Source organism: Pungitius pungitius, chromosome 16 (assembly GCF_949316345.1).
Source record: "Pungitius pungitius chromosome 16, fPunPun2.1, whole genome shotgun sequence".
NCBI classification, from domain to species: domain Eukaryota; kingdom Metazoa; phylum Chordata; class Actinopteri; order Perciformes; family Gasterosteidae; genus Pungitius; species Pungitius pungitius.
This window is the reverse complement of record NC_084915.1, coordinates 8738636-8762989: the sequence shown is the minus strand read 5'-3', so window position 1 is coordinate 8762989 and position 24354 is coordinate 8738636. Positions and strand designations below refer to the sequence as shown.

Genomic DNA, 24354 nt, shown 5'->3' with positions numbered 1-24354 from the left:
TAAAACATCACAAGCCATGAAAACATGCACAAATCCTGTTAGTTGTGTAAAGTTCATTATATAAAATGTATTTTTAATGACAATATATCAATGCAAATATAGCACTACAGTGATTTCCAAGGTACACCGTATCTTACCATATCAATATAGTATGGCGCTGATATAATGGCCACTGTTTTAGAAGACACACAAAACCAACAGTTTCTGAAAACTACTTTGGAAATGATACCTAGGGTTCCATATCAGTCTGTGAAAAGGAATCATAGTAAGTTGATTGAATTGACATTACTCAGTACCATTGGGACATTTTTAGTGTAAGAAATCTCTGCATGCATTGCACTTGCCCATTTTCCTTCTCCCTGACCTGTGTTTGTTTGAAAATGGACTCAGTAAGCATGAAATACCTGGACCCTAAAACACAAGCAGGTGGGAATTAAAACAAAAGGCCAATCAGTGACTCTCAAACATGTAGATAGGTCTTCTTTTCACTGGGTGTACTGTACAGCTTGGTGCTAACTATCATAAAACGACAACAACCAAGAGACATTCAAGTGTCTTAATACTATTACAGAAGGGCTCACTCTTCAAGGTACAAACTTCATTTCACGTGGCTTTCAGAAATAAAACAAATATGTAACAATAACCACTATATTAATAATGTTTGTCATTAGTTGAATGAACAACACCAGTAGTTCAAGATAGCAGCAAAGTATTCAAAATGTCAAGACAACGAGCTGTTGAAATCTGTACACAAATAAAAATGAGTGTAGAAAAAAGGGGTTTAAATAAAACAATAGCACAGCTTAAAGGGAGTCTTGCATACATTTAAATGAACAACTGTTGGACCATTCCTTTCTTTAGTGGGCTTACTGTTTATTAGTCGAACTATAAGTAATGCATGGACTGGCTGCAGCAGATAAAGTACTTAATTCTTTTAGAAAAAACAAGTGAACAAAGTTATGTTTATACAGTATATGCTACATAATATGTATTGATTAGTATGATAATGGAAATAATTGCTACATTTTCAATACAGTTGTACATATCTATTTACAATACATTAGGGTTTAATTTCTCCTAAGCGTATACCATGTTTTGTGCAGATTGTTCCAGCATTCTGTTTGAGGTGATCAATACTCACAGTCTTATCAGTTGCACCATATTGTACAGTCTGTGTTGATGGGTGTCATTGCTTGTTTTTCTGTGTGGTGGAACGATCACTAATGTGCAACTGTGGACAAGCATGGGTGATGACGTTTTGTACCATTGATCTGGGTCTATATTTGGCCAGACTGCACCGCCTTTTCTAACGATATACCCCCAAGTGACGTATTCAACTTTTTACACAACCACGTGTTATCATAGTGAAGAACTGCTGTATGTAAAAGTCTGACATGATCATCTCTACACATATTATTTTACAATGCTGTATGTCTATTATGACATGCAGAGACTGACACAGTAAATATGACTTATTCAAGTCTTGGATATGTATGTTAGGCTAGTTGACACAAGTTTTTAATTATGTTGCTCCAGCGTCCGGAGCATATTGCTATAAAATTGCAGAAACGTTGAGAAAGTAAATAGATTTACATTACAAATATGCAAACAGATACAGTAGGTAGCTTTTACTCCTCAGTGATGATTATTTGCATCCACAATGACAATCTATTGATACCAAGACATTTCATAAGCATTCACGATTTCAAGAAACACTTCAATAACTTATCAACGAGTCCTGTCTCTTCTCATCTGTAAAGTAGTTTCTATGCAAGTTGGGCAACCTTTTTTTTGGAGAAAATATATGATCCCTTAATATCCTAAGTAGTCATGAGGAAATTTGGCAATATCAATTTGACAATAAACATCCCACCCATTTTTATGACGGCGTCTTCATTTTGTGGCAATACTGGTGTTTCGTGGCAAGACAAATCATTGGCAATTAGAACACATTGAGAAGGACATAGTACAGAGCAAGTAGAAATCACCCGGCTAAGAGATTCATTTTGTCTTATTGTAATACCTCCTTTTTTCACCTCTTTTAAAAGTCTTTTTTTTGTGTTTATTTTTCATTTATTTTTTACCAAATGAGTTCAGGGTTTCCAGTTATCCTCAATTAATGTCGAGGATCAGCTGCTCCCACGACGACAGCAAACCTCTCTCGTTCATCCGTGGTTGTTACTGATCCCCTTTTACTCTTCTCTCTTATCAATTGTTCAACCATCTTCGCTCCATCTCCTCTCACCCTCAGTCCTGTACTCGCAGGCCTGCCTTCCCACCTCAGATAGCTGTGTCCCACACGACGGCCTGCGGCCTCTGGCAGGGTGGCGTGCCAGTCTTACGAGGCTCAGGCGTCCGTCTCCAGCTGGGGAGGATGGGCATGCTGTCCTGCTTGCACAGGCTTTTGTCAGGGCGCCTGTGGGCCTTGATCTCTTTGCACAGGCAGCGTTTACGCTCAATGACTTCCAGCAGCTTACCGTCTCTCTGGCTCTGCGTTGCGGACAGGGTGGTGCCCCCGCTGACAGCAGGCTGTCCCTGTGCCAGCTGGGCGAGCTGCTGGAACTGCAACTGCAGGTGGTGCTGTTGCTGAAGCTGCTGGAGCTGCTGCTTTAACTGCAGCTGCTGCTGGTGGAGCTGAAGCTGCTGCTGCTGCCGAGACACACTGGGACTGCTGGGGCTGCAGGGCACTTGAGGCTGGGCCAGACCATGCAGCTGAAAGCAATGGAAAAATGTAGATGAATTAATATAGTATTTCTTTTCATGGTATAGTATTTACTATTTAACGTGCATTTTTACTGCAGTGATGTCTGCAGTGCAACCAATTCTACTACATGTAGAATAAAGGTGCAGTTTCTCTAGAAGCCACGAGGATGCAGCGCTGCTTCATCTATTACGGGCGGAGGGAGGGTCAACCAGCCGCATGAAGGCAGGCGCTGCAGCACACTCAAACTGCGTCAGCACTTGCTATGCAGCTGGAATCTGGGCAAAATGTGCTGCTAGAAGACTGCAGCTCATCACTCCAACACACAGGACAGCATTTTCTCTTATCCTCACGTTTTCTAATTACGAATCAGCCTACGTAATATACCTTTGCATCTCTCATTCTTTTGAGTTAGGCCAGAGGCTTATTCTGCTCAGTGGGCATATCTACTAGCTATAAATAGATTGGCAGAAGCACTGTCTCCAGCAGGAAGGAGAGTAATAATTAGACCCATATTCATTTGTCACAAATTTATGGTGAACAAAGTTAATAAGAGTCTAAAGTTATACGGCTGGGTGCTATATATTAACCTGATTCAGGGCTTCTCGCGCTGGGAGGCTGCTCTGTCTCTGGACGTCTCCTCCACCCACCTGTCTCACTCCAGCAGCAGAGGAGGAGCGGCCCAGCCGCCCCACTTCTGTAAACAAGCAAAATTCACAATATTTTCCCGTAGTGAGAACACAGGGATATAACTTTTCATAATCACAAAGCGCTGTGAATGTTGAACTACACTCACGCTAGTTCAGACAGAGCTTTTGTTCATTGTGTGCTCCTGATACTTCAAACTAGCAGACAGCTATTCCACACAGACATTTGTTCCTGCATCACTCTGTCAATGTTCAATTCTTTGCTGAATATCTCTTTATCTTATAAAAGATTTCCTTTCAATGTAATGTAACAGGAACACAGAATTACATTTTGGTAGTGATCCTAATCTGCCGTTTCACATATGATCTTGAATAAATCTTCGAAAAAACAAGTTCAACACTGAATGTATATTTAATATGTAGTCAGTGAAACTGAATTGATGGCTTGCAGACAGACGGTGGAGTTTGCACTGTCTCTCTCTGAACCTGCAATATCATGTTATCTGTTCATGCCACGAAACAAAATTAATTAATTACCTTATAGATTAATGTTTGACACAATGTTGATTGTAATCAACAGTCATGTTTGTGCATGCTGAATTAAGGGCCTGTATATATACGTGAAACATGTATTTTATTGGCTCTGCATCAAGGTAAGTATTGCAACGATTCTCAAAGTGCATGTCTTTGTTTCTAGGGAAAGGCCTTGAGTGCTGATGAAAAGAAATTGCTACAGACAGCCAGCGCTTCAAGGCTAACTTCAGTGCAAGACGATGCAATGTAGGCATAGCTGTTAGCTTTCTGTGACAGTCACATGAGAGGAGAGGAAGAAGTCCCTGATTATTTCCAGTTTAAGAACTATACCACAGCAGAGGAATCCCCACGTAATTCCGCAAGCAAGCTCCATTCTAAATAATACGTTGTGGCTAGAGGCTGTGACAAAACCATTCTGAACACTAAGTGTTTACTCACCTCCGTTGCGACAGGCAGGGAAAGTCTGGCAGGGAAGAGGCAGACCAACTCTGGGCAGGGCTCTGAAACCCGGGCTGCTGTCTACACCAGCCACGGACTCAGTGTGACCCAGCGCCCTGCTGGTGGCACTGCTGAAGTGGACTGGTATGCCGGATTGGCCTCCTCGGGACCCCATTCCAAGGTCCTCCTTATCCATCCTCAGTAGGGCATCAGCACTTCCGTTCCACGCACGACCTTCGTCCTCTGAGACGTGGGAGGAAACAGAATGAATGTTTAAAAATTCCTTTTTTCAACACGGGATCAACGTATTGTGTTCAAATGAATTTCTGACTTACTCTCTGTCTCTCTGCTGCCGTGGCTGAAGGACAACTTCCTCTGCATAGGCCAGTAAGATCCCTCATCTGCGGCTAAGCTGGCACAGTCGTCCCAGGGCATAAAGCCAACTTTAGAATGGAGGGACGAAGACCCTCCGTTGCTCTTGATTGAACCCTCGCCTACACCAGTAAGACTTGAAGGCTGTTGCAGGGATGGTGTCTGAGAGCTTCCTCGCAGGCTCTCGTAAGCCGGAGGTCTCCGGAAGCCCCCGGAAGGGTAGGTCCACAACAGGGGGCTGTCCGAGGAGGGAGGCTTGTACGCCGGCAGGCCGTGAGGAGTGTGAGAGCGGAGATGGGGGCGCGAGTGAGGACGCTGGGATGAGGACAAAGGTGTAGGGGTTGAGCTGCTGCTGCTTTTGGACGTGGAGGGGGCGTGGTCCAACTGTAAGGAGTACGGCCCTCCGTCCCTATCCCGATCCCTTTCTCTGTCCCTGTCCTTGTCCCTATCTCTGTCCCTGTCTTTCTCCCTGTCCCTGTCTCTACCCCTATCCCTATCTCTGTCCCGGTCCCGCTCTTTGTCTCGGTCCCTGTCCTTGTCTCTGTCCTTATCCCTCTCTCCTTTGTCGGACTTCAAGAGGAAGCTCACAGACTTGCCCTCCCTGCCTGTACTTGAGGTTTGGGTCTGGACGGTGGCCTGGTTCTGAGAACTGCTCTTGAGGGGAGCGGGGGAGTCCCCTCTCTCCGGCTTGCGATAGTGGTGGTAGTGCGAGGGCCGATGGTGAGGGTGGTGGTGGTGGTGATGGGAGAAAGGGGAGGTGGATTTGGAGGAGGGCGGCAAAGGTGTGGAGTGGCTCCTGGCCCTCAGTCCGGGCGCAGGGCCCCACTGAGCGTCCCTGCTGTTTTTGTCCTGCTGGGATGAGCTTCCTCCTGACTCCTTGGAGCCTGACAGCGACGAGGGAACATTCGAACAAGTTGAGGAGGAGGCGCTGGCTTGAGTTGTCACGCTTGATGTTTGAGTTCCCATTTTAGCAGACGCCGACTTGTTTTGCACCCCGACCCCGCTGGAGGCGGCTGCCGGCTGAGGGAAGGCAAGCAGCGGGGGCCGGTGTTGTAGAAGATTGGGGAAAGGGGCCGGGATCTTCGTGTTGGACTCTGACTCGGATTTAGTCCCTTGCAGCAGGTATGGAGTAGGAGCTCGTGGAGTGTGCGGACTGGTGGAGAGGACCTGGGGAACAGGGGTGGAGGATGCAGAGGAAGGCAGAGGAGACGAATGGGATATTGACACGGTAGCTTTGGATTTGGAGTAGGAAGGAGAGGAAGAGGAGGGCCGTGGCAGAGAGGAGGAGCTGCTCGAGGACGAAGGGGTGACATGGAAGTGTTTAGAGTTTTTCAGTTTCTCGTGTTTGTGAGGGAGGTGTCTGTGGGACTCTCTGTTCTCCTGCTGTGGGTATTTCATCTCCTCATAGATGGCTTCACTCTGGTCTGAGTCAGAGTCAGGCGTGGTAGCCACAGGTGTGACAGGGTGGGGGGTGGCTGTCTGGCTGTCTCTAGTGAACACTTGGCCCACCATCTCTATATAGACCGGCTCATCATCCCCGTCCCTTGTCTGAATCTGAGAGTCTGCTGCCTGGAAAGGCAAGGATGTGGCAGAATGAGGCACGCGTGGAGGGAGAGAATCAAAGGTAAGCTGGGTGCTAGGACTCCTCTTGGGCTTTAAAGGAGGCACCTTCTTTCCTCCGATCTCTCCAGAGTCCGACTTCTTCATGGCTGTAGGAGAAATTGAAGTGATTACTGAAAAAAAAGGTATTTTTCAATGGGCAGAAAGGCACCTGAAAACACTGCTTACCATTTTTCTTCTCTGAGTGTTTGGTCTGTGAGTGAGAGGACGCGAGAAGCGGCGGCATGTCAATAAGTCCCCTGCCGTCAGAAGAGCTGAGGCGAGTGCTAGGGTGACGCTTGGGTTTGGTCGGGGGGCAACGGCCACAGTGTTGGGATTGGGTGTCAGGGTCGTCTCCATTTTCCAGACTTGTGTCCCCAGCACCTACAGCATGGCAGGACTGCGAGCGCGGCGCCATGGCGGAGGCACAAGAGTGAGGAGACAGGTCCTGGGAGGCCGGCATGGTCATGAAACCCATCCGGAAGTGCCTGCGGAAAGAAGCTAAGTCTCTAACTTTGCCAACAGTGGCTGAGGGGTCGTTCTGATTCGAGCTGCAGTTTGGAAATGAGGTTGGGGAAAAAGTGCATAGGAGAAAATATTGATTGAGGGGGAAATCATAGTTAAGTGTAAAAACATTCATGTACCAGCCTTTATACTGACCTCCCTCTTTCCTCACTCTCTCTTTGGACTTCAAAGATTGCCTTAGCAATAAGGAAATGCCCGCAGGGCTTTCACTGCAAAGAGAAAGCCCTGGAGGCTCCTCCATCTTTTGCATTCACATATCTATCATCTGAATTCCTCCACAGCTGCTTCCTCCTCAAACATTTTCAATTAGGAAATCAATTCCCCCATCAAAAACATGGTACTCAATGTGTAAACTACACTGCTGGAATTTACTATTTCTTTATATCTTCAGCCAGCCCACGCCTTCTCTCATGCAAAAGCATTTCATCTGTTTCCATGGGAACAGTTGTGACTTTCTTGTATTTGATAGTTTGTTTGAAATCATCAATGATATGAGGTCCTGTGTAACACTAAATGAAACCGACAAAGAGAGAAATCAGACCCAACAATGCTGCTTTTAGACCAAAACTGATCCAAAGGTGGAATTCCATTATTTACTTTACTTGCTGTGGATCAAATAAAATGAATGATGTACCTTTTTTCCATTGCCACCAAAGAATCCAGATACTTGTTATTATCCTTTATTTTTGTCCCCCTGAAAAAGACAAAATGACACAAAACCATTAATTAGGCAAAATATTTTCAAACTATGAACCAATTGTGCCAAGTTGCTGAAGTCATGCACAGTTCAGGCTTCAAGCTAAAACAGTAATTAACAATACAGAGTTCCCTAAAGCTTCACAAAATGGCTCATGATGACCCCGTCGCTGTGCTGCAATGCCGGGGTGTTGTTGTGACGCCTCGCTCTGCAGCACAACAACAAACGTCCCAGGCCTTTAAGCCAACTCCTTCAGGTTAAATTCATTTTCCCTGTGAAACGTCGTCTTCATTAACAAGACTAGTGTGTAGCTACTGTACTTACACAAAATGTTACAGGAGAGAAAAGAATGCCCATGGTGGAAGTAACATAACAAGGGAGAAAAAAGAATCACAGCTAAATCAGGCTGATTCTTATTCCAGGTTGGTGTTGATCAGATCTCGAGCCACAGGGAGCACATCTGGAATACCACATCTGTGTTTATACATTTGAGGCTTTGATAAATATTGCTCCTGAGTGTGGAATTAAACAGCTCAAATGCACAATTATTCAGTGTCTAAGTGATACATTATTGTACGTAATGGCGACACATGACTGTGGGTCACGCAGCTCTCTCTTTTAGATCCTTTGCCATCCCTTTGAGGCAGTGAAGCACAGGAGAATACAATTGGAGCTTACAATTTGGCGTCAACATTGAAAGCAGCAGAAGCAGAACGGAGGCTGCTCACCAGCGAGGACACAGAGGCTCCTGTTTGCTCCCACCTCAAATATCTGTGTGAGGCAGTGCACGTGCAGTGCTGGAAATGGTGCCCTTGTGTGTTTCGTGGGGCGACAAAGTGTGCTTGCATCTTTACAAGTATGTTTGTGCCCTTCAAGGCCTGTGGAGATTCACGTGTCACACCTCACAATCGGCACAGATACTACATGGCCAGAATTAGCCCAGAGCAGACAAAACACTTAGCATCTACATTAAGAACAATGTTTTTTGGCTCCGGTACATTTTTTAACTGAAAACAACGGATAGAGAATTAAGGACAGTGTAGAATCTTTTTTAATTACTGGTTGGATCTGATTGCTTTTTAAATCATAAATAAAGCGTTTTTCTTCTTCTGCCTTGGTTTTGCCAATTTCCAAATTGGTAAATGATCCGTCTGCATTCATATGATGTATCTCCATATCATTTTATTCAAGAGAAACAATGCCACTGCTGATCATCAGTTGCCTTTTGAAAGACACCTTTGGCAGATTTATCTTTGGACAGACCCTTGAACTTGTGAGATATTCCCAAATGCTTTAAATACTGTGGTGATGAAGCTTCTGCTGAAGGAATCCTAGTTGAGATCATTCTGCCCCTAGCTGCTACTGTCCTGTTTCTAATTTACCTTTTTGGAGCAGAGTTTAAGAATGGGTTATGTTTAAACAGCTGAATGAGATTATCTTTAAAAAAAAAGGAAAAGAAATTATCTTTGAGAACATCCAATCTGGTTGGAGGGCAAATCAGAGCAGTTAAATTGTGTCTCGTTAAAGTTTCTGATGGGTTAAGGTTAAGCAGCTGTGTGTGTAGCGTCCTCATTCTTTTGCACTTTACTGACATGTTTTAAACAATGTACGACACTTAAATTAATTGCCTTAACTTATGGGTTGTCTCTAGCGTGGTTTTGAACTAATATGATTTCTTAAGATTACATAAAAAAGTGAAACTGCCGTTTGGCTTAACTCAAAGGAATAAAGCACAAGATATGTCTACTGATACTTATGAGAGTGTGATTGCAGTCTTTGCTCATCCTGTGATACACACACACAGGCGCCTCAGTAGGTGCCCCTATAGCAGCCAAACCAAAATACTTTTTCCATTCATCTTTACTGTATGTTCACAATGAATAACACGTTGTTGATGATTTTCAAAAATGAATGCTTTTGTTTGTCTGCCTGAAACTCCAGACTTCTTAGAACTTGACTTTGACTTTCAAGTGCTTTATTCATGTGACAAAAAACATTTTTTTTGGTTTATGGGGACACACTGACAGAATAAGGAATACATTCACATTTGGTTGCCATGACAGCTGAAACAGATTGTATTCATAACAGAACTGAATGAGCCGGAATCATTCAGACGGTGTTTTTTAAGGACTGAATGTGCTTTGAACACTGGGCTTAAGATGTAATAGATAACAAAGGCCTCTCTTTCTGAGTTTGATGTATCTATAAAAGGGACATAACAGACTGTTTATATCAATATATCGTTGGCAATTCAGTAGAGATTCCAATTCAGGTTGATGAGTTGATACAAATGAAGAAAAAAAAATATATATATATACTGTATATCCAAATCCAAAACTATTGAAGATCAAATGTTATATAGAAAACTGGAGTCATAACTTAGGGCCTTCTTTCCAGACACATATCTGTCCATCATACAGGTCTCATTAGTTTGTGCAAGAATAAATGAAACCTCAGCTGGCAGCAAGGTTTTTTTGTCACAAGGGGGAAACGTCTGTCGGCCTGTATTAGCGCCATAAGAAACTCTATTTTTACAAATCATATTGAAACTCACCTATTTACAACTCACTTTCTCCACAGCCGTGTCTGCTTCTTAAAATCTCTCCTGAGGGCCTCGAGGTCTCAAACTGTCTCCCAGTGCCCTTCATACTTTTTCTTGTGTTGCCCCCCACCCCTCTCCCCCTCCTCCCATCAGCTCCGCAGTCCATTCGGCTTTTCATCCTTCGCTCGCTGTGTGGTTTCCACCCCCCTGACCCTGCCCTGTTCCTAATCATCACTAGTCATGTCCCGCTTCTCACCTCGGCTGCTCGGGCAAAGCTTGGCTCTGCTTTCATCGCTCATCGTGTCCCGCTGTCCTACTTGCTTCCCTACACCTGCACTGGCCTGATGCTGCCATTGGGGTTGATCTCTGCTGCCAACACGAGGGTCTCCAATTATTGCTGTGAGTCAGAAAGAGGCGCTTCTAAACAAAATGTGTCAAAATGTCCTGGATGTTCCCTCTCTCCTCTCATCGGTTGGGCCCCCTTTTTGCCCTATGCCATTTCAGATGACATTATAGTGGTTTAACTCATTTAAAGAACACTAAGTTCATTAGGAAGTTTTGCTGTGCAAATTTGTCCAGGACTTTTCAGGCAAACCCCTGTGACTTTATGAACCTGGAATCAAGATTCTGAAACTAAACTCATTCCTGCGGGCTAAGAGGTTTATTTCTAAACTAAACTGAACCCTAATGTAATCCCATATATGCAAAGCTCCCGTGAGCTCATCCTCTCACCTCTTTTTACTTCCCTCTTGGTCCCTTTGCCTCCAGTCCAATCGGCTCTTGCGATACAGCAGATTCATGTCGCTGCGGGGTCGCTCCTCCTCGCAGCCTATCACAGCGCAGTGTAGCCGCTTGCTGCGCCTCTCTATGTCACGCAGGAAATGCTCGACGGCCACATCCTGGGCAGAGCCAGAGCTCATGGTATAGAGGAAGACACGGGAGAGCAGGACGTATGGTAACAGCTTCCTCCAATGGACCTGAACAAGAAGACACAAGCGCAACATTTGAGTTCATTAATTATTAAAACATGTTTCCATTGCTTCACAGCCTACTTGCACACTGACAAGTTTGACAGCGATTACTTCGAGATGGGGCGACGCACAACGCAACCCAAATGATCCGACCCATATTACTGGCAGAACTTTAGGGAAGTCATAGCTTGTCATGCTCACCGTGTCATAGCAAACCATCCGGCCCATTACTCCAACTGGCAGCCTTCAGAGCAGAGACACAGTGATGCATGATAATGGAGGTTGCAATTTTGTTTACACCAACCCCTAGTGTATCACATGAAAACTATTTATACTTTTATTATCCAGTTATGAATATTTGAGTAAGCATGGTAACTCAGCTGCGGAGCATCTCTGGCTGCAGGCCCCGGGATGGCCTAGCTAAGCCTGTCTGGTGGCCAGACAGTAATGGGGTTTGTCATATGTGGCGCATGCACAGCTTCCTACTCACGCTCACCCCGAGAGAAGACAGGCCTGTTGTGGGGCAGATATCGGAGGGCCCAATGGTGTTTCCACGTTGGGGAGTAGGAGTGTGCAACGCAATTGGCTAAGAAAAGCGCATCGGTCAGCGTGACGCATGTTTTCAGGGTTTTTCCATCATAAATGTCTACAGAGTTCGGCTGCTTCTTTTAGGGGTGGACAGCATCATCAGCGATGCTTCTGGCAACAGCATTGCTGGTGCACAACACTGAGTCAGTCACAGTCAGATTCATTAAGTTAAGCTTCATTTATTGTTTTACTTTACATCTTCCGCCGAAAACTCAAGACACACCTCTTTAGACTATACATTGAGTAAAACACTAACAAACTAACAACCCTAACTAACTAACATATTGTAGCACTTAAATTGATGAAAATTGTACTTTCTTGTTACTTGTTCTTCTGAGTTTGTATCTCTATGATTGAATTGTAAGTCGCTCTGGATAAAAGCATCAGCTAAATGACATGTAATGTAATTGTGTTTCCAAAATAGTTTTTGTTAATTTTAATAACACATTGCCAGGTTTTCGGTTACATATTATCTTACTTTTTAAATTACAATTGTGGATTCTAAACATAACACAATAAAAGTGAATCCAGTTTAGCACGAAAAGGAAAGTAAAAAACGGACATAGCATTTATACTTGCCAAGTTCCGTACATATTTAGGAGCACTTCAACCGCAATCACCACCAATAGCACAACATCTTCACTGTACGAACAATATCTCAAGAATTCCCCCCTATAAAGACAAAAACGAAATACAGCGAGAGCATCAGGAGCCGTCATCTGGTCCAGACGGCATGTTGAGCCGTGTAGCTGTGTGTGATTCCTTTGTCACAGGCCCAGTGTGTCATCCAGTGTGTCAGCGTGGCTACTGCTATTCTTGTATCACACAGCCCTCACCAGGACCCCGACTGCTGCCGCTGCTTGCTGACTCAATGCTAATTAGGTTAAGGAGCTGCGACTGTAGGTTGGGCTTTTGATTTGGGTTTCGAGGATCTGGCCGCTGAGAGGGCAGGCCTGCAACTGCCGCGGTGCATGCCAAAGGTTGGTGTGCACCTAGCGGAACTGAAAGCAGCTGGGGAACTTCATCCTACGACTGCACACAGGCTTTTCTAATCAGACTCTCGAACAGACCAACACAATGCGCAGTGCCATCACATAGGTTGCCCGGGGTCAATCGCAGAGGTCACTTTGAATACCTAGTGAATTCAGAGCATTTGGCAAGTTGTTTAAGGAGCATCTGCAGGGTCAAGAGTCGCTTGGATTCCTCTCATTTGATCCAGAAGGCAAATGGAACCAAGACTCAGTAAACTAGATCTGCATGCAACACTGCAGAATACTCATTCATGCACATGAGCAACCAGATCACACAAACTCAAATCTGCCAAACTTGCTGAATGAGTCTGCACGCACAGGGTGAGTGACGCGGTAATGCTAAGCAACTGAGTGAGTTCCAGATGGAAGGAGTTCTGATTATTATCAACAGAAAACTGGAAAGTGCAAAACATTTGAAGTCTCTGGGTGTCAAAATTAGATGTTCAGATAGAAACATGAAGGTTTTGCCTATGTCTGAAATCTTTTTGGAGTTGCATTTTTTTGCTGTAACCCTCTGCCCTCCAGCATCCACCTCAGCAAGTGGCCCTGTAGTGTTGCTGCACCTCACTGGGAGCGAGACAGTAGCACTGCAGGGTGGAGGGACACATCACAGCCCTGACCTGGCCTTCACTTAAAAGGGCAATATTTCTACGAGGCATATTCAAAATACACATTTAATCACTTTGGCGGACATAATCCTCTTTATTTTTCGCAGAAATCCACAGAGAGAGTGGTTTTAAAGCCAGATATTTTGCAAACAACAACCTGCCACCATTTTTGAGGGCAAATAACTCTTTGATAAGATAACCAAAGCTGCTTGAATAGAGGGCAGATAGTACAGAACCTCTTGTTCATAATTGAAGTCGTCCTCTTTTGCCTGCATTGTCATAGTCCTAGGACGACTAGGAATGCTTCCCTTGGCGTCTGAACTCCAAGGACAAAATAACTTTGTAACTAAATATGTGACAGTGAGTAAGGGAGAAATCAGTAGGATTTTGTGTGTCCAGAAATGTGTACAACCATCAATTACGTGAGATCTGTACTTCTAAAAACACAAGATTTGGTACATATGTTATATCTGCGCATCCATGTACACAGCCGCACTTCAGCCAGACACAATGCTGCAGTCCCGCCGGAGAAACAAACAGAGAGAGAGGATGAGAGAGGCGGAGAGGAAGCGGGAGCGAAACGTTCAAGAGAAGAATGAGCAGCAAGAGAGGAGGAGGGAATAGCAGGAGGGAGAGACGGGAGGGGGCAAGTGAAAAATGGGGAAGCCAATAAATGGAGAGTCGCAGAGGGATCAACTGGGCTAAAGATAAATATGATTAGACAGAAAACGTAAAACTCCAGACAGGCTGATGGAAGGAGATACTGAGGATTGGTTGAAGGGAATAAGCAAATGGAGGAAGAGAAGAGAAGATAGAAACACAGTGAAAGGCAGCCAGACTACAAGAATGGGGGAGGGAGGTGAAATCAAGCCTCTCACACTCATCGCTGTGTGTGGTCTCCTAGCAACACTGTCAGCCATGCATCTTTTTCTTAACCACTGAATATGCAACAAAGACGGACGTCAGCCTATGTCAGTCATATGTGATGGTCCCAGGGTTAATCTTCACTGCGGCTTCATTCGTACCTGAAACAACATATTTTGTGTATCTTAAATGGAGAAAGCATCTGTTTCCAATAGCAACCATACAACCTTGCTGCAACCTGACATACTGAGCTGCATGCTGCACACTCTCACTCTGCTCTTCAGGCAAAAGAAGTAAAACGCAATCAGACAAATACACACAATAACCTGCTATTTTCATTGATTGCTTTAAAATTCATTACATTTTTTGTCAGTTAAATAACTCCTCTTACTTCAGCTGAAAGTGTGGTGATGGGAAGCCAGTTATTAAGCATAAAAATCAGGTATATATTTTCGCAGCACAGTAATATTTCATTTGTTATCACAGCAGTAAAGAGGGCCTTGAAGTGAAAAAGACATTAATGTGAGCTTGGATAATTAACTAGGACTCTAATACTGAAACAGGAGCCCCAGGTTCCCCTCAAAAAACGGATATACAGACGAACGCTAACGTTTTTCATGTCGAACACTGACTTCCACATGTGCTGTTGGATAGTCTGAACGAAACGGAGGCTAAGTGAGTACATAAACCAGTTGTTAAAATATTAGCAGCCAATTTTGTGCAATCTTTATTTTCCTCTATCAAACATTCATATAGAGCTGAGCCGTCAGATCATTACCATTTAACGGTCGGCCAAGCTAAAACTGTTTTCACAAGATACATATTGAACAGGGCTGGGGAAAAAAGGTCCGTAGGGGATTCATTTCCTTCCTCCGTATACGAACATCTGGTTGGCCTTTACTTTTTCACATTCAAACGCATAGCTGATTTATTCCAAGCTCTTATAAGCACATCTTGGGGACTGTGATCATGGGTAATGGTAACCTGGCCATGCTGATGATATATATGCATTAAATGTAATTAGTAACTAACATATAATAACTACGTTTATGAGTTCCAGAGAAAAGTGATGTTTGCAACCTTTGATGTGACTAAGGTACCGGCCTAGATAAGAGGCTGCAGGCTCTAGCATCATATTTACTGCACCTACTTGTGAATTGATTGTTGAATCTAACTATATGCAATAATTAAGTTTTAAGCGTGTATCACAAAGCTATTTAATCATTCCTCTCCGACAAAGTGACAAAGACCGGTACAGAATCCTAAAGTTAACTTGTGCTGACAAGGTACAAACAGATGCGGTCCCTGTCAGAAATGTTTTAAATCAATTTGGCGCAATCAACCAAACAATTTTCTTCTAAATGTTCTGTTTTATTAGCCTATATTACAAATACTATGTTTGATTAACATATTTTTTAGCCTGTCCATATGCTGAGTCTGGCCGTGCAAACCTAATCAAATATACCTTTGCACATGTACCTCCTCCCAAAGAGCAGGTAAGCGGTTGGAAAGCGATGCAGTGGGGCACACTGGATGTTGCAATCCTCTGACAGCAGATTCAACATGCAGACATTGAGACATCTCAGCCTTGAAACGAAAATCCGGGGGAAAGCTCTAACAGATTGACCTGCTGGCCACAAAACCTTTTCGAGCAACGTCTATTGCTTTGTGAGTTCTTGCACACTGGCCAGGACCAAATCATCCCCACCCTCCCGAACAACAAAACAGTCACCTGAGGTAGAACCCGCTTGATATATTTCTGTTTGCAATTGTTACCACAAGAGCCTGTTTTCCTCACCTTTGCCTGCTCTGGGACGCTCCTCCAATCTACTCTAAATTGTTCATATTCTTGATATTCCCATGTGCTCAGCAGGCACATAATATTTGTGTGATTTTAAAATATGGGAGAAGAAAAAACCTGTGAGCAGATTTATTTCTTTGCACTTTGAGCCTATTTAATATGAATTTCTAATGTGTGTCTGTGGTAAGAAGGAAAATTAGATTATTTAAATAATTCCCTCATTGTGCATCACTAAACCAGGAGTCATTTTCTTCATCCTCGGGTTATGTGGGGCTCTTTAATGCTTTAGCATAGCCTCAACTTGTCTTCTCCTCTTCAAGTGCTGCTGTTGTGTGCTGAACGCTCTACAATATTGTATTGGGACATGCCTCTGGCTGATGCCTGTCTGAGAATGGACAGTATGAGGAGGAGGAGGAGGAGGAGGAGGAGGATGTAGAGGATGATGTATCTCTCCAGGGCAGGAATGGAAGGCAAATGAGAGGCGTAGAGGAATTTCGCTAAATTGCTTGACCTGGTTGTGATGTTTTGGTCATGAAATAAAAAAATAAATATCCTTAGTATTTTGTTTTCTTCTTCTACCTAAGGCCAAGTGGAAAAAATAGAACCGCAACGGCATGTTACACCATTTTTTGGGGACTTATATTAAATATACATGCCCAAAACGCTTCCCACTCATTGAATTCCACCACATTAACGTTGTACAACTTGAGCGAGCGTTAAAATTTTCATGAACTGCAACCAAAAATACCCGACAAAAAGCTTTTCCTTGTTCCCCCTTACCCTGTGCTACCAAGATACACAGCCTTGAGCCTCAACAAACGGGCGGAGATGCTCAGTGTTTTCCTAAACTTTGCACCTTTCCTGACAACAAATGAATCAATTATTGTGTGTGCATAAGTAAAAATATGTACAATGTGGATTGTTAGTTAAAATTGTGAAAAGCTGCAGTTTCAGAGTTAAAACTGCTACCAACTGAAATCAAAATGCACTACTACTCAACATCTCTGGTAAAAGAGAGACGGTCAATGAATGACCTCCCGATTACCATTTCCCTCCTCAGTTTGCTCTTTCCTCCATATTTTTTTCTAGAATCTGCAGTAACCAAGGTGACCCACTGCACTTAGCACACATGAACATGGATTACACAACTGAAAGCCTTCATCCACCGCTGAACCAGTCTTCATTGAAACTGTGTGTCTTTTGCACTCATTTCAGGTTCAAAGGGTTCGAGGGAAAAAAAAGCACCAACGAGGAGGGAAATAAAAAGAAGGAATCAAGATTGCTGAAATGAGGAGAAGAGTGCGTTCAGCAGGAGCAAAATCACCGTGTTGGAGCTTTTTCTGCTGGGTTCCTTCAGAGACCTTTTCCAGCAGTGTTGCAAACTCCCCTGTCCATCCCATTACAGAAAACCATATACAAAGAGGAATTCTCTCTATTTAGTTTGCTCTTTATATTTGGCTGCTCAAACCCAGACTGTGAGGTATAGTGCTGCAGGGAAAAGGAGTGAGTACTGAAGAAAACCCTCCATGCTCGCGCTCGTGCATGAGGGGAGCAGCTCCACTCTGCAGCTGCACATGCTTCAATGAGCCAGCATCCCTCTCTCACCAAGATCTGACTTATTTTCAATGTGGATTACCCAGTAATATCGCCTGCCTCCCTGTATTTTTGGGAGTATATAGTAATTAAAATAATATACATGTATACATAAAAAACTAATTTATTTCTCAATGAATTATTAAGAAAGTAGGAAGTGTCTTGTCCACTCTGATGCTCTAAACAACAACATGGATAATAAAACAAACAGGCTTGAACCAAAGCTGAAGCGGATTTACGATTTGATTCACCGATCAAATAAAAGAAAGCAGCTAAAAACACGACAGCTCTTGGCGCTTCAGGCTGTACCTGCCCCAACAAGACAAACCTCATAAACTATTCAGCAACAATTAAGCAAAGCCCTCTTGCCCAAATCAAAAAAGGGATCAGCTGAACATGTGATGTATAATTTGTATCTCTCGTATCTCTGATCTTACATTGTTAGATTCCTTACTTAAGTCTTGTTTGCAAAGCATTATTTAAAGAGATGCTGAGTATTGCAAACTGGACAAGTAGGCTTGGGTAATTGCTATCTAAAAATCAAATGCTGTAAAGAAAGATGGAATAAAATGACTTGGCCCAATACGTTGCGTTGATTATAATGAACATGCTGCCTGTCCTCTGAGCAAAAGATGGAGCCGCAGCGTTGGTGTGATCAGCAAAGCCAGGTTTAGGCCACAAGTGGTCTTACAACGAATCATCCCACTCCTCGTGCTCACAATCCCCCGATAAGCGAGTCATGGCGTAGGTTGGGCACACACACACACACACACTCACGCACACACACACACACACACGCATACATACACGCACACACGCACACCCACACAGAAAAGCTCTCCCACTCATTCATCTCATAACATACAAATAATGTCTCTTGTGGCCCAGTTGTTTGCACCCCACAGTGTTCACCAACATGGCAGCAACTCAGAGAATACGTTTGGATGCACGTAGATTTAGAAAATAAGGAATTTTAGTGACTCCTCGCTGGTAAAGCATACAAGCTGCCATCTCTGGTTTTTCTTTTCCTCTTTTACGTATGAATAAAATCCCTTTTAAAAAGGGAGAATCAGTAAGTCAGACATGTCTGAGAGCATTTTGAGGGTCTGTACTCAAATGCTAAAAAGAAAGAAAGTGGTATAAATGTACAGGCTAGTTGATTGGCAGGTTTTCAGCTCAGGGTCTCACAAGCAATTATTACTCATTCCTCCTGTTTGCTGCACTGACAGTCTTGCCCACTAACTGAAACCATGGCACTGTTTTGATGCACCAGTGCTGTTGGTGCAATGCTCTGAAATAGCACTGGTAATTTGTCTGTAATTGTGTAGAAAAACGACCATTTTGAAATAAATCTTTCAAATTTCACTTTTCTAGAACCCATCATAGAGCTTTTATTTTTCAGAAATGCAATAAAAACACTTAAAGCAGATGGTTGGCCATATACATGAAGTATGCTATGCAGATAGAAGATGTTGGGGTTCCTTTTGCTGCCACCTATCAGCTGGGATTCTTTTCAGTAAAAATGAAGATTGATATTTACAGCACATACTTAAGTTGCCCTGCAATCAGATTTGCATTTCTGAAGTCCCTGTGTATGCTCACCTATTTTACACTTGGTTGTTAAAAGCCTGAGTTTTTGCCAGTGACCTTTACAAATGTAACAATGAATTGCTGGTGCGATTCAATTTAATTCAATTCTGTTTATCTTGTGTAGTCCAAAATCGCAAATTACAAATTTGCCTCAGAAGGCTTTACAGTCTGTGCACACCCGAAACCCTCACATCGGCACAGGAGAAACTCCCCAAAAAATAAAAAATAAACCTTCAATGGGGGGAAAAAAGGGAAGAAACTTTAGTGAGACCGGTAGGTCGCCGTCTCGGGATGGAAAGACAACAAAGGACGTCATACGTCATATTATGCTCCACATCAATTTCACATCCGTGTTTGCAATGACATGTCAGGACGACCATGTTTGTGAAACATACATTTTCACAGTTTGCTCTGCACGTCGGCCAGAAAGATTACGTGTAACTGACTCCCAATGATTAGGTGAACAATATACAAGGTCTTTTGAAGGTCTTTGGCATAAAATTCAGCATATTAATAAGAAAAGGGACGTTTCCACAAGAAACCACTTTGGACACGCTGTGTTTGCGGAAACATGTATAATTTAAAATAGGGCCACCATGATCAGCTAGTAATTCTATAACTTGCCAATTACTGTTTCACATAATGATGTTGAAATAATTTGGCTCAGGGCTCCTTGATAAAAAAAATAATAATACAAATGGCACACAAACATATTTTAAAATAATTGCTTTCCCTCCCAAATACGTATGTTTACCCATGTGGAAGATACAGATAAACGGGTGATTTGCATGGCTTGAGACCTCTGTATAAAAGAGGAGTAACTGTAGGTTCCTAACTATTTATTTTGTGTGGCACCACGCAAAATGTCTTGAAAAGGTTTAATGACAGGAAAACGGAGGGAAAATTAACAAATCTGATTTGCCTCAAGGAAATCATTGCCACACACTATTAGTCTTGACAACACATTGCAATGAACAAAGGATGCCGTGAGATGCGTCCAATCCAGAAAGAAGACATTCAGAAGGGAGCGTTTCATTCGGCCATTTACATCGCAGACATCCGATCAGACAGGGGACAGACAAGGAACACGCATGTAGGAATTGTAAAGTGCCGAGCACCCAGCGAGCCAACCACATCGGCCCCACAATAAGCGCAGAGAGGTCAGCGGCCATTTGTAGTGGGTGCTGTGAAAGTCTATTTACAATATTGAACGATCTGTATCCAATGCATCACACAAAAAACATAAGGCTATAAGACAATAAAAAAATTATAACGATTTTCCAAAGGAGTGCAGAAAATGTGTATGGCTTCACAATATCCGTTTAGAGAGAGTAGGAGCTGAGAGGGGAAGATGCAGCTGAAAAGGACTAACGATTCAATTATGTTATTCTCCCTCTTTTTACTGGACAGCCTGTTTGAGTAACGAGGCCGGGAGAGACAGAAGACAAAGCCGGATGACATCTAACAATGTCCAGGGCAGGATTTGTGCCCAGGGCAGTGCTAAGGGCCACTGGCGAGAACCTTTACGTAGGCATTTTATTCATAACTCATAATAACAATAATACTGTGACTGAGTAAAGTGCAGGAAAAAGTTCCAAAAGAAGAATGATCCAAAAGAAACTGCGGTACCGATACCATTGCAACAAATTCTTATTAATATCCAATACAAAAAGGTCGTTTATGTAATTAAATCATTCTGACCTCCATTTGTGACGGTTTTGGATTAAAGTGGTAATCCAACATTTTTCATTTTGTGAAAACAGGTATCTTTTGAGGAGCTTTGTTAACTCTGACAAAAAAAACCCTGATGATGTCACACTGATGTCCCCCGGGTTTTCTAAACTTAATCTTGCAAAACTCCATGACACACAGACGTTACAACCTGTGAGCATGTGGTTTACCGAATAAGGAGCATCCAACAAAGAGATTTGCGGTGCATGATGGGAAGTGTAGGATCCAGTCTAAATGTGACTGAATAGGAGATAATTGCTGGGTTAGATTTCACTCTTTTACAACACGGCCCTTGCAGGTCTTTTAGCACCACTTTGACACTTTTCCACCTTTGAATGCGATATTCTTAGCTTTGAGAAATAAAAGCGCACTTCAGCTTTGTAATCAACCTTTCTACTTAGAAGATGTATTTATGTTTTGTATACAAGGAAATTCAATAGTGATATAAAGCCCCAATCACAGAAGTCTTGCGCTTTATCAATTGATTGACTCGGCTGCTGATTGAATAAACGAAACATGTCAGCGTCTCCATAATAATAATAATAATAATAGAAATCCTTAGATAGAAGCCAACTTCTACACACGTGAAAAGGAACAACACAAAATTCAGACTCCCAGAGTCCCAGAGTCTCATCTCAACAGTTGCTATCCTCTCTGAGCAGACATGTAAACAGACATATGGAGCTACAAGGATACCGGTGCAGATCTCAAAACTAAGGCCAGAAATATTGTCAGAAGAGGTTTGACCTGGCTGTCGGGCTGCAGAAGATGACTCCTCTGATTCATCGTGTGCTTGATCTGTCACATTTAAGAATTGAGGAGAATGTGCCAGGCACGGCCACACTGACCCCAAAGTTACATTAACAAACGTCTTTTGTTGTCAATAAACAATTCAATTAATTGACTAATCCTTTCTGCTCTAATGGGCTATTCAATCACATCCACTGGGCTGTTATTTACTCAGCATGAAAGTACACAGGGCAAGTGAAGCAGAGTGATGGGATAAACAAAACCACTAGGGGCATTAACTGCCTCTGAGATATAAATTAATCTCATAGCAAACAAACTTAATAACTTCTCAGACCAAATAACCTGAAATGTCACCATTGAAGATCACGGAAAACTTTGGCGTTTAAGTTTACAAACCCTTAATTTCTCAAATGATAGCAGTCACTCACAACGATCACGTGCTGCAATGGTAAACTTTCTCGTTCATTTCTGATGCCATGTCCCTTTGACAGAGCTGAGAGAATGAAGATGGTGAGACCCCAAGTGGAGGAGAACCTGCTCCCCCCTTCAGAAAGAAACAATTCACACTGAAGCAAAGCTAAACCCCCGTACTGTGGTGAGCATTTTGAAAGAGCTGCACAGGCGGCAGTATTATTCCTTTTACCAACCTATTGAGCTGCTACGGTTCAAACACTAGCAAAACAATCTGTTTGGGTGCTCCAAGGATACAACAATAGAAACAAAATCCATTACCGCTCACCCAGACAGGGGTATCCACTCGACTCGAGATGGGTTTAAAATGTCAGCATCTGACACCTGTGCTGCTCATCAATTCCTCTCCTCCCTGCCCCGTGTGGGCCTTCCTTCGCCCTCTCTACGTCCAGTATAGTTGTGTGATCAACTCCAAACTGAATTACTCATGGTTTTTGGAATCAGGAATAATGTGCACTGCCGATGAGAGCGACTGAATCAACCACTTTACAAAGTAAAGCTCAAATGTAGCCAGAGTCCGTTTTTATTATTTCTATAATCACAATTTCTATAATACATCACAAGCTCTGCCTAATTTCCATAAAGGAAAATTTGAGGGTTCCCAAAGAAATGTATTAATTTGTTTCCACACAGTTGTTTTGTATTATCACATTTCTGGTGATAACCAGGAACCGTCAAGCGAGCAACGACAGTTAGCGAGCTCGGGGTTTTCTCTCTGCATTCAAGACACACTGCACAGTGTATGTGGCTCAGAGCCTGCACTCACTGACCCCGAATACACAGCTGCTCTGAAACATCCCTGCTCTCCTCTGTTTGTACCAGGGAGTGCACAAACCAAACAGAGAGACAGTCACATGTGCAATTCTGTTGATGTGTATCTGTGAGCCCATTGGAGCCATTTGGCTCCAAGGTCGAGCAGGAGTGAATTCTATATTTCAGTTCAATGTCAGGCAGGTGTGGAAGTAACCAACATGCTGGAGCCTCCTCCCTAAAGAAGAAACATCGTACTATTTTTACATTTATAGTGGAATGTTGGGGATATTCAGTCAGACTTGGGGTTTAGGAATATCTGCACCCCGTCTTTTTAAGGTTCCCAAGACATCCTATATGATTTTCAAACTAAGCATCAATAAAACATATAAAATGTCACGTCAAGAACGTCCTCTCATTCTTCCAAGACACATGGGAAGAGAGATTAGAACCAGCCAGGTACAGAAATAATAAGAAACGCTTTCCTATTAGCAGACTAATGAATACTCCTTACTGGCATTTCTCTTAAGGGGGGGGGTGGAGAAGAAGAAGAAGAAGAAGAAGAACGCTGGTTTTCAGTGGCAGTCACGCCCGGAAAAAAAGGGGGAAAATCAGTGTTGACTTATTTTCACGTTTAATTCACGACCCCTCGACCCCGTCGGACCACGGGGCTCTTAGTTCGGATACGGCAACAGTTCACGTTTATCAGTTGATGGGGGTTTTTTTGTCTTTTAAGACCACATGTGTTGATCTTGGCTCCCGCCATCCAGACGCCTCTCCTGCACCTGAAAGACGCGCCGACACATCCTCACCTGGCTGCGCACAAACACACGCACGCGCGCGCACACACATACACACACCACCACTTTGCTATATGCGCCGTATTATCCGTAAACATTCATAATATATATGTATATATAACATAAAAATTCAGATGTTTTCCATCACGAACTTGCCGAATGAGGCTCTGCTGGGGTTTTTCACGAAAAACGCCGTGCACGCCTCAGCTCGCGCAGGGTTTTTCTGGTGAAATATTTGTACGGTCTTATCACGAAGTGTTAAGTTAAGGGTCGTGGGTTGCACGTCGCTCGGCGGTCTTTCCATATCTTCCCATCTCTTCTGTATTTTTTGGGGGGGGGTGGTGGAGGTGGGCTAAAACGCAGGCCTTACATCCACCCTCGTGGGCTTGGGGAGCCTTCAAGGTTGAACCATTTGGCTCGTGAGCACGCAGCGGCTCGCTGTCAACCTTGTGTTGGTTGAAATTCGCCCGTGAAATGCCACCGCGGGGCCCCGCCGCGCGCCCCCACCGCAACACAGCGTCCCATCCCCGGCTGCCAGTACGGCAGGCGGCGCGTCCCGCCCGTGACAGCTGGCCGCGCGCGCCGCGCGCTGTTTGCAAACGTTGCGGCGATTTACGGAGCGAAACATCCGTGTCGACAAAAAGGTGTGATGCCTTACCTCGGTGACGGGGCAGAGCCTGTGGCTGGCGCAGAGAGAGAGGCAGGCCGTGCCGATATCCAGTTGCCCGGTGCTCGTAAAAAAAAAAAAAAA

General features: G+C 43.6%; 1 protein-coding gene across 2 annotated transcripts; it reads right to left on the bottom strand.

Annotated features, from left to right (window-relative positions):
• Positions 1-42: 42 nt before the first annotated feature.
• On the bottom strand, positions 43-24354 carry LOC119215714 (neuronal tyrosine-phosphorylated phosphoinositide-3-kinase adapter 1). Of its 2 annotated transcripts, none has more exons than XM_037468102.2 (8): positions 24262-24354; positions 10788-11032; positions 7451-7510; positions 6481-6842; positions 4656-6401; positions 4321-4563; positions 3292-3398; positions 43-2712 (listed from the first exon to the last, which is right to left on the bottom strand). In XM_037468102.2, the coding sequence occupies exons 2-8, from the start codon at positions 10973-10975 to the stop codon at positions 2281-2283; spliced, it is 3138 nt and encodes a 1045-aa protein (XP_037323999.1). In that variant the 5' UTR covers positions 10976-11032; positions 24262-24354; the 3' UTR covers positions 43-2280. The 2 variants fall into 2 exon arrangements, with proteins under 2 accessions (XP_037323999.1, XP_037324000.1); XM_037468103.2 differs by having other exon boundaries at positions 6481-6779.

Coding starts and splice junctions, on each gene's coding strand:
- LOC119215714 (XM_037468102.2), bottom strand. CDS start 10,975: ATGAGCTCTGGCTCTGCCCAGGATGTGGCCGTCGAGCATTTCCTGCGT. Junction 4,564..4,655: donor CGGCAGCAGAGAGACAGAGA/GTAAGTCAGAAA, acceptor CCCACGTCTCAG/AGGACGAAGGTCGTGCGTGG. Junction 3,399..4,320: donor CCCTGCCTGTCGCAACGGAG/GTGAGTAAACAC, acceptor GCTTGTTTACAG/AAGTGGGGCGGCTGGGCCGC.